Genomic DNA, 10,209 nt, shown 5'->3' with positions numbered 1-10,209 from the left:
CAATTCAAACCCAGCTGAAGACACAGAGTTGAGAGGTGGGCCAGTGCCTGAGGATCTCGGCTAAGTCCTTAGAGCTGCGGGGTGGCCGTGCGGATGGACCGAATCAGGGGTAGAGGGGGCGAGTGGGGGCAGCGCCTCGGCTCCTTGACAGCTGTTAAGGAAGCGTGGCGACAAAGGGTTAAGTGTGCCCCTCCACCGCCCCAAACGCTTCCTGGGTTTGAAATCCTTCAGGTCTCCAGAACCCTCTGGCCCCCGGCCAGGCGGGCATTGTCCGGGGAGCCGCTTGTGGGCTGTCAGAGCGGCCGCGCCGCCTTTGTTGTGGGGCCACCTCGAGGTTCCCTCTCGCGCCCTGGCTGGGGCTGCCGAGTGCGTGCCGGGAGGGGGGCGGTGCGGGAGGCTCGCTCCCTCTCCCTCTTCCTGGCCCCCCCTCCAGCCCTCCCGATGACCACATGACCAAGTGGGCTCGCGGCCAAGCCACAGGCTACAAAATGCAGCCCCTGGAGTGAGCGGGGCGCATTCCCGCTGGCAGCCTGAGCCCCGGGCCGTTGGAGCCACAGCCGAGCCGCCAGCCATTTGGAACGGGCTCGCCGCCGCCCCCGGAGCCGCCGAGACCAGCTGGGCGGCGCTGCCCCGCGGCGGGAGAGGGAGGCTGCGGGAGAGAGGAGGCGGCGGCCGGCCAGCCCGTGGCGCGGCTCGGGGCGCACGGTCTCGCGGCCCGGAGCCACGCGAGCTCCGCGCCCTGCAGCCCGCCCGAGCCGCGGCTCGCGCCTCCCTCGGCCCCCGGCCTCTCCGCCCCCACCCCCGCCCCCTGGCCCGGGCCGCGCGGCGGCGGCCGGCGGAGCAGCATGAATCTGCGGCTCTGCGTGCAAGCGCTCCTGCTGCTCTGGCTCTGCCTGAGCGCGGCGTGCGGAGGTGAGTGCGCGCCCTCCCGCTAGTCCGCGCTGCAACCCCCGCGCTCCGCCCAGACGCTCGCCCCCTCTGCGCCTCCCGGGAACCGCGCGCGAGCCGTACCGGAGCCGCCACGCGCCGGGCCGCCCACTGACAGGGCGCCCGGGGTCACGGGCCCGTCGGCCGCGGACACCGCTCCCTCTCGGGGAGTGGGGGGCTCGGCTCGGCCTGGGGCCTCACCCGCCCGGAGCCTGGCCCCTCCCGGTCGCCCCTCGCAGTCTGAGGAGCTCAGGGCCGCAGGAGTGCGCCCCGGGTCCCGCGCCCCGCGCCCCACGTGCTGCAGGGAATCGGGGGGAGGCGCGTCCCGCTCCCCTCGTGGGTCATTGGGGGGAACTGACCTGAGCCGGGTGGGCAGGGCTCCCGCGTGGAAAGTTAGGGGCCGCCGGCCGGTCCAGGGGCGCGGGCCACTGGGGATGATGTGCCAAGATGCAGACGTGACACTTGTTGCATAGGCAGGAGCGCGCGGCTGGGGCGGCGGCGTGGAGCCCAGCTGTTGCTCCTTGCAGTCTGCATGTGAGCTGAGGCAGCCTCCCCTGGGCCGGGCCGGGCCGGGCCGGGCCGGTCTCCTCCCTTACCCCCAAATCCTGTTTGGTCTGCTCTCCTGCTCCCATACGGGAAGGCTCTCCCCAAGGCCTCGGTCTCACCGCGGGGACTCAGTTCTTTGAGATCCTGGCTCCCTCCCGCCTCCCCTGCACCCCAGGCATGGTCATGCTGCGCTTCAGTCCCCTTGTCTCCAGGTACCAAACCGGGCAAGAGCGCCTGACCCGATGGATACCTCCAGGTAGCTGGCCCCCACATGCACCGCAGCCCCACCTGGTATACTTGGCAATCGTCCCCAAGCCCGGTCCCCACCCACAGCCCAGCGTCCAGGTCCAGGCTGCCTGTCTGTGCCTCAGTGTCTCCTGGGGCTGCCAGCTCCCACCTCCAGCTGCCACAGTAGTATGATCTGGCTGTCACTGCTGCCTGACTGGCACCACAGAATAGAAAAGCCAAGACCAGGTGGACTAATGCCAGTGCCAGGGTTGGAGTTTCCGGGAGGTGGGAGCAGAGGGAGGCAGAGAGCAGGGCAGCACGTTTCCTAGAGGCAGGCTCCGGGTCCTCCTTGGTTCCAGGCCCTCCAGAGCACAGTGCAATCTTGGAGGCTCTGAGGGGCCTGGCGGGGCTCCACCTCTCTTCGTAGGTCACCTGCTTTCTCAGCTCTTGCCTTTGACACTGTTCTGGCTTCTCAGGAAGGTGACATGGTTGGCTCTGGCACCACCTGCCTTCAGCTGGCTATCCAGTGGTCTCTCTTTTCAGGGCCCGAGCCCTGGGTCAACCACCTCCTTGAGAAGAAGGGGAGCAGGCTTTTTCCTGACAAGCTCCTGTCAGGCGGGCAGTGGCCGAAAGTGAGCAAAAGATACAAATGAAGGGCCCCGCAGGGATCTGCCCTCCAGGAGCCTGCCGCCCAGTGCACTTGGCAAGACAAGACACCCAGGGGGCACCACCACTGGCAAATGGCCCCAGGTGGTGCCTTCAGGGAGAGTGGGTGCTGAGAGGGCATCCCAAAGGAAGCTGGGCCTGCCTGATTGGCAGGCTTGGGGCTCCCCCAGAACCTCCAGGGAGACCCTTCACTGACCGACCAGCACTCGGACCCTTTAGGTGTCCTACTGTTGGGGTAGCACTGAGGTAAAGGCAGAGCCGGTTTCAACAGGAGGGAAGGGCGCTGTCTGTTTGAGACCCTGCCACGTCCTGCTTCAGTTCACCTCGTTTTCATTAGGTCGCCTATCTCCACAGCCTGCTTTGGGTAAATTTGTTGCCCTCACGTTTTGCTTAAGCCAAGCACTGGAAACTTCCCAGGCTCCCCCTGCCTCTCCACCCACGCCCCTCCCACAGCCTCTCTTGGAGTCAAGGCGGCCACCTCCGTGCAGGTGGCCACCAGCCCAGGGTCCAAGGACATAGGTCCTGCTGTTCGCGCCTCCTGTCCTGGGTCAGAAAAAGAGCTTTTCTGAAGCACCTCACCCCGGGGGCAGACTCACATGCTGTCTGCAGCCCGAGTCCCCAGTCAGAGTTCCAGGCCTGAAATCCATGCTTCCTCCACAACACTGTGCCCTGACTTGGAATGCACCCCCACTAACACACACAGACTCCTCAGCTGCCTCCTGACCTGGGATACACTTTGCTCTTCTGAGTCTGCAAACTGCTGAGCCAGGGCCAAGCAGTCCTTGGTCTTTGTCTGAGCACCTCTCTCTCTCCGGCCCCCTCCTGCCTCTCCCCAGCCCCAGCTGAGGCCTGGCTACCGTGACAGCGTGAAGACAGCCTCTGACCTCTCTGGCTCAGGGAGGGGCTGTCTCCACTCCATCCCCAATGCCTCAGAGCTAAGCCCCATGGTAACCCGAGTCAGTAAAGGACTAACGCAGGTGAAGCAGATGAGCAGGGCTGCCAGGGCAGGGGTCCTCAGTGGCTTGGCTGGCATGGGAAGACGGCTCAGAGCATGGGGCTGGGCAGAAAGAGGAGGGGCACCTCATCCCGGAGACACATGCAGGACCCCAGAGCAGTGGAGGGGACACAGCCAGTGCCACTTGTGTGGGCTTTTAAAGCCATCACAAGACAGGCTGGATGGTAAGAAGAAAGAAAAAAGATACTTCATTCCAAGTGAGGATGGCATGTTCCTGAAAAGTGCACACACCTCATTGTGCGCTGGCAGGGTTGGAGTTCATGTGGTGTGAAAAGCAAGCCCTGTTTACCCCTGACTGGTTCACAGTGGAGATGCTGATGGCACTTCGGTCCCTGTAGGCTTGTGACTCTTGGCTGGATTGCCCTAGCCTTCCTTTAGGTAGCAGATGAGTTAGAGGAAAATATTTAAGTTCACTGGGGATGGCCCCAATTTCTACAGGGGATTTCTCTTGTGTATCCAGGACCTCTGCAGTGATGAGAATCAAAAGCCTCTGATTGGCCCCTTTAGACAGGACAAAGCCTGGGTTTCAGGTGTCAGCTTATCTTTGGGTGAACCAGACTCAGAATCAAAAGTAGGAAACAAGTGGGTGATGGGATCAGGGTGGGAGAGGAACTGCAAACTTCCGGCTATGAGGAGAACAGTGAGCCCCCCGTCCAGTGGGGTGCAAGATGCCTGGGGCTTCTGGGTGACTGCTTTCCAGGGCCCGGCTGAGAGCTCAGTCAGCCTAGGTAGTTCTTCTCTGCAGCCCTAGTGTCTAGACATCTCCCTGGCTAGAGTCTGAGCCCACCAGCCGTGCTCCTCATCCTGGATCTGGGCCTCCCTCCCTCTTAGGGGCCTCCCCCACCAGGCTTCCCTCCCTGATTGCCACCACCACTTACAGCCCTGGGTCTGAGCATTTGTAGATGCTACCCTTCCCAACTGAGCACTGTGCCTCTCTTCTCATGCCTGCTGTTCCTGGAACCATAGCCTGTGCCATTTTTCACTCTTCAGACGCAAGAATCACGACCTCACTTATTGAGACCTTAATGGTCCTTAGGGTGCTTCTGTGTGCCTGGGCCACACACTCAGCACAGTCCTTTTTGCCCTGAGAGTTTCTCTGGTACTATTCGTTAGCATCATCCCTATCCTCTTGCAGAGGGCAGGACAGCCTTGAGGGGGCTCCAAAGCACAGGGCAGAAGCTGAAGCAGCTGGGGTGGGGGGCTGAGTGAAGGAGCTTCCCTCCTGTCCCTACACACGTTCCAGCCCCTTTGCAGAAGGTAGCCCCACGATAGGAGCAAGCAGCCTCCTGGCTTCTACTGCCCCAAAGTGCGAAGACAGTTTGTGTTTGGATTTACATTAGGTGCTGGGCTTAGGGGACCACATTAACCCACCCCCAACCAGAAGCATGCAGAGTGGCTGGTAAACAGAGAAGTCCTAATGGGCTTGTGACTCTTCTCCGGGAGGGAGGGTGGAGGGCTAGACAGTGTGCACATGCGTGTCTGGGCCAGAGCTGGAGAGCGGCAGGCCCCAGGGGCCTGGGCAGGGAGGGCCCTCAGGACAGACCTCGCCTGCTTCTGGCCTAAGAGGAGGATAAATGCCTGGAAATTGTGTGCAAGTGGAGGAGGAATCACAAAAGCCAACTAGCCAAGGAAGGAACTGGAGCATGGGGATGCTGGAGGCAGGGAGGAAGGAAAGGAAGAGCCGCCAGGGGTATAATGGGGGAGCTGGCAGCCAAGGAGCGGTTATATGGAAACTGTGAGCTAGTGGTGGAGACTCCTGGATGGATCGAAACAGGTCTCCTGCTGGTGTGGGAAGAGGGAGACTGGGATTCACGATCGCTAGCCTCAGAAACTGTATTTGCCCGGAGCAGCCCCATCCTGGGCATTGCCCAGCACTCTGCTGGCCTGCTTCTTGCCCAGCACTGTCACCACTCCCCGTTCTGCTGGCCTCTGGTAGCTGGCTTGCCTGTGGCATGCCAGCTCGCCTGCCCTGGCTGGACATCAGCCTCCATGAGAGGTGGCCCATGGGTCTTGTCCCTCATCACACCCAGGAACACCCAGCACCACTTGGATTCTATTGGCAGGGCTTGCTCTGGCATCAGAAGGTTTCTACTCTGTGCACAGATGTAGAGGGGAGCCCCTAGAGCAGAAAAGAAGTTAACTGGGATCAGAATAGAAGGAATGTGCATCAGACACAGGATGGGGGTATGATCTGGGGATGAAAAGAGGTTGTGGTAAGGGGGGCAACTCTAGCAGCCCAGCCCCCTTCCCGATGCACTTGCTGCTTCAGGTGACGGTCACTCATTTGTTTACTCATTCATTTCATTTGTACAGTATTTATTGGCCTCTGAATCTGGTCACAGCCTGAATAGAATCCAGCCTAAGGCAGAGTCAGAGACCGCCCTGCCCCCCTGACACAGAGAATCAGAGACTGCCCCCCCCCAGCAGTCCCCCAGTCACACCCACCAGGAGGTCATGGGAGCAAGTGAGCCCCAAGATGGCTAGACATTGATGAGATGCCCAGGGGAGAGGTCTGAGAGCTCTAGGACTCAAAAGTGGGTCACCTGCGTATCAAAGGATGTACAATGACATCATGTTCCAGATTTGCTTTAGAATACCTCCGCAAAGAAAGAAACAGGAGAACCAAAGCGTATGTAACTCCATCTGCATCACTGTTGAATCTAGGTGATGGCCACGTGATGGGGGGAGTTCATTTCATTGAAACATGGTGTGTCTAAAATGTTTTCAGTCTATCAGTTGCCAGGGTGCAGTGGGAGGTATACCCCAAACTGCACCTCTTGGTGACGTTCTGAACACAGAACATGTATTTGTGCCCATCAGAAACATGATAAGACTCTCAAAAGGACATAAAGTCAGGTGCATAATTCACAAGATGTGAGTCGTGGGTTCCATTTGCCCCAGAACAGTGTAATCGTTGCAAACAGTTCATCGGTTCATGGATTGAAAAAGACAAGCTATGAGAGCGCCACCTCATGGGGAAACTGCCCCTCCCCTGGGCCCCGGCCCTCTGCATCAGCCTTTGGGGATGACTGGCTTGACCCCGGCTTTCTTCTTCCTACAGGACCCCTGCTTCAGACTTCTGACGGGAAGGAGATGGAAGAAGGCACCATCCGCTACCTGGTGCAGCCCAGGGGGCCGAGGAGCGGCCCAGGGCCCTGGCAGGGAGGTCGGAGGAAGTTCCGGCGCCAGCGGCCACGCCTCTCCCACAAGGGCCCCATGCCTTTCTGAAGCAGGTACTTGAGCCTCCGGTGAGTGGGTGGCACAGAGGGGGCAGGGGAGGAACAGTCTGGAAGCTGGGTGGCCCTGCTGCTGATTGCTGGCCAGAGACCTGCCTCAGGCAGTCCCAGCCGCACACAGAACCCTGGGACTCACAGAGAGGCGGCCGAGGCTGGAGAGGGGCTTGGCGCTCCCCTAGGGGTCAGGTGCTGGCTCCAGTCTGCCCGGCTGCCTAGAGTTGGGCTGGCTGGCCCAGGTGGAGTGTTCTGGAAGACTCAGGAGTGGGGGGCGCTTTAATAGGCTGGGGGGGGACGGTGCCCCAGGGTATGTGTGTGGGTGTGGATCCTCACCAGAGGCGGAGAAGGTGGCAGGGAGCTTTGGGGGTAGCCGCAGGCAGAAGACAGGAAGAGAGCTGCCTGGAGCTATGGGAGGGGAGGTTAGAGGTGACCTGCTGTCTCTCCCCCTGTCTCCAGGACAGGGGCACCAGCTCAGGGGCCTGAGGCTTTAGGTTCAGGCTTGCACGGAGCAGGCTGAAGGTGGTCTTCTGTCCCGCCCCAGGAGGTTTCTTTGACCTGGGACACATCAATGACTCCTCTCTGGTCATTTTTGTCTCTTTAGGACCGAAGGGGCCACCACGCGCCCACCCCCTGCGATTTCTCTCTACTCCTCTGTAGATCGGCCTGCTTCTCTGGAGCCCTCACAGCCGTTTGCCTCACCTGGCCCCTCTTCTAGCTGCTCACCAGCTGGCTCTGCTCCCCCACCTGCCTTCCCATCAAGGATCCATTCAGCCCCTGATTCCTGACTTGGGAGACTTCGCGCTGGAATGCCAGTCCTCCCCCTGCTCTAAGCCCTACCTCTTCTGTCTGATACCCTAATGCCTAACCCTTCTCTGGCCCTTCCTGCCTCAGGTATGCCCTGCGGGCTGGGTGGAACCCTCCCTTCTTCAACTAGGGCATCAGCCTTCCCCTGGCTGCCAGAGGGGCCCAGGGAGCCGAGCAATGAGAGACTCTAGTGAGAGGGGGGAGGGATGGGGTATTGGCTGGCAGACAGAGTGCCTTGGGGGGCATGGGAATGGGGGCTTGGCGCTCTGGTCAAGGAGGAGATGAAGCACCAGAGAAGAGAGGAATAGCTACTATGGTGTCTTCCTCCTCCCCGCGTTTGGCCCAGTTAAGGAAGAGGTGAAGGAGAGGGGCCATGCTGTACGGGGTTGGCCAAGAAGTTCGCTTGGGCTTTCCATAAAGCTGTTATGGATACTTTGTCACTTCTCTCACCACCTTGCTGTGCTGCCTGACTGTCGCTCTCCCCCTACCCCAGTTAGTTTCAGCTCCAGCCCTGGAGGGGAGGAGATGGGCCTGAGGTGGCTCTGTACCCTCCCAGGAATGAAAGCCAAGCAGGACACTTGGTTTTGCCAAGAATCACAGACTATCAGAGCCAAAAGGCACCTTGGAGATCACTTAGCTCCACCTCCTTATGCAAACTCCTGCAAAAAAGCAGAGGCCTGGAGGGGGGATGGTGACCTGCTCAGTGTCACCAGAGCCAGAATGAGGGCTCAGGTCTCCCGCTCCCACGTGAGGACGTCCTCTTCCTTCTTGATGAGGCTTTCCAAAGCCATGAAGTGCCTTTCTCCCTGGGTTGGGGCTCGGGGTGCCTAGGAAGGGAGAGGGAGCTGGCTGTGAGCTGCCCCATGGTGGGACGGAGCTGTCCCGGCCTCCCTGGCCTCGGGTCCATTCCCCAACCTGGCGTGGAAAGTTCTGTGGCTGGCCAGCCACTCCCATTCCTGTGACACTTGCAGACCCCAGGTATTTTCATAGCAGCAGCTCAGGCACCGAGACCCCCAGGAGCCAGGAGGTGGCCTTAACCAACTGGACTCAACAGCCTTCCCTTCATGTTAACAGGACTTTATCTTCCAGTGGCCTTTCCTTGGGGAGGGGGGAGACAGAAAGGAGAGAGGAAAGAAAGGTGGGGAGGAAGGGAGGAAAGATGGGAGGAAGTGTGGATCTCAGCAGGCTTTCTTCTGAGAGGCCTGGGAAGGAGAAAAGGGAAGACAGGAGCCTGATGGCCACCCTTGTATGTGTGGGAGAAGGGGGAGTCAGGGCCCCCCGGGTCCCACAGCAAATCCCTTTCACCTACACCCGAACCCTTCCCGTTCCCTCCACTGCTGCTAACGCTACTGCTGCTTCCGCTGCTGCTTCAAGGCCCACCCTGGGGAGCCAGGCTGGGCACCCGCTGACCCCCCAATGCCTCTCAGCCTGGAGTGGGGACTGACCAGTGTCCAGAAAGCCTCTTCTGCCATGGACGCCCCCACCAGGGCCTGGGCCGTTTCCCCCTCTTCCTCTCTGCTTCTCCGGTCGCGTCAGTTGCCCAGCCCTGTGGGGAACGAGACGGAAAGGGATGGCGGGGAAAGTCTGGGGACACGAGCAGTAGGGGTGCTGAGGGGCTGTCTTATTTAAAATGGTTGTGTATGATTCTTAGACTAATTTATACAAAGTTATTAAGGCCCTTTTCATTAAGAAAGCATCCCCTTTCCCTAGTTGTGTTCACTGTGTTTGTAAAGATTGTTCAGTGTAAATATGTCTTTATAATAAAGAGTGAAAAGCTGACAATTCGCCCTTACTCTTGGAGGTCACGTTCAGGAGGGGCACACCTTTCCCCTGAGGTCCCCGGTCCCTCCCACCCCCCATGCCCATGAACTTCACGCACAGGGACTGAAGTGCCTGCCTTCTATATCGGTTCCAGGTCAAATGGCTTCTAACTAATTTGCCAAAAACTCACAAAAAGAATCGCTATGCTTAATGACCAGTTGACATAACATGCAGTCCAGTTTTAAGTGTGTTGGCATCTGTTTGAGTGTCCTAATTGTTGTGTGCAGTGTCCTTTAAAGGACTTTAAAAAAATTTATTTAAGAACATTCTGATTAAAGGTGGGATTTCTACTAAAAATTGTTTTATATCCTTGGTGCGTGCCTTCTTCTATTTTTATCTACTTTTGAACACTCCTGGGACTTTTTAGCCAGTTTGCCTTTCTTGAGAAATGTTCTGTTTCCTGCAATAAATACATTTGATAATGACTTTGTATGTATCATTTTATGTCTCACAAAGTAGAGTTGCTTGATGCACAAGATAGCCTGAGAAATAAAATGCAAGGAGTTCGATGCAATTCTGCCCCATCTGTCTCACTTCTTCATGCTTGTTGTCAAAATGCCAATATCTTGGAGAACAGAAAGGAACATTGGGTACATGCTAATTTGGTTAATCAACTCATTAGGTGCACACAGGCATACACAATCCAGAGTAAAACCCAGCGAAGAGGAGACAGGAGTGATCCAAAAGGTGTCTTCAATAAGTCTTGTGGGAAATTCTACAGATTTGACAGGTTCTAGTTTAGTTTTATTTTATTAGTTTTATTTAGTTCTAGAAATATACAATTTGAAGAAAGGGTCTTGAGACACTTGCTAAAAAGTCATAAAGCTGCTCAATGAAAGGTGAAATAGAAAACACCACCCACCAGCATACACAACAATCTTATCATTGACAAAATGTTGCAGATTGTGACAGTGATTTTAAAAAACGACCTTTTGTTGGAAGTGCCTCTTAGGAAAATTGGTACAAAAT

The 10,209-nt window shown here is 57.9% G+C and overlaps 1 protein-coding gene across 2 annotated transcripts; it reads left to right on the top strand.

The window, feature by feature from the left end:
- The first annotated feature begins 516 nt into the window (after positions 1-516).
- Positions 517-9,665, top strand: APLN (apelin). Of its 2 annotated transcripts, none has more exons than XM_070462267.1 (3): positions 517-912; positions 6,444-6,615; positions 7,217-9,665. In XM_070462267.1, exons 1-2 carry the CDS (start codon positions 846-848, stop codon positions 6,608-6,610), a joined length of 234 nt encoding a protein of 77 aa, XP_070318368.1. In that variant the 5' UTR covers positions 517-845; the 3' UTR covers positions 6,611-6,615; positions 7,217-9,665. The 2 variants fall into 2 exon arrangements, with proteins under 2 accessions (XP_070318368.1, XP_070318367.1); XM_070462266.1 differs by having other exon boundaries at positions 744-912; positions 6,444-6,630.
- The last annotated feature ends 544 nt before the right edge of the window (positions 9,666-10,209 follow it).

Source organism: Odocoileus virginianus, unplaced genomic scaffold (assembly GCF_023699985.2).
Source record: "Odocoileus virginianus isolate 20LAN1187 ecotype Illinois unplaced genomic scaffold, Ovbor_1.2 Unplaced_Scaffold_2, whole genome shotgun sequence".
Classification (NCBI taxonomy): domain Eukaryota; kingdom Metazoa; phylum Chordata; class Mammalia; order Artiodactyla; family Cervidae; genus Odocoileus; species Odocoileus virginianus.
Note: the sequence above shows the minus strand (reverse complement) of the source record. Positions and strands in the feature narration are given on the sequence as shown.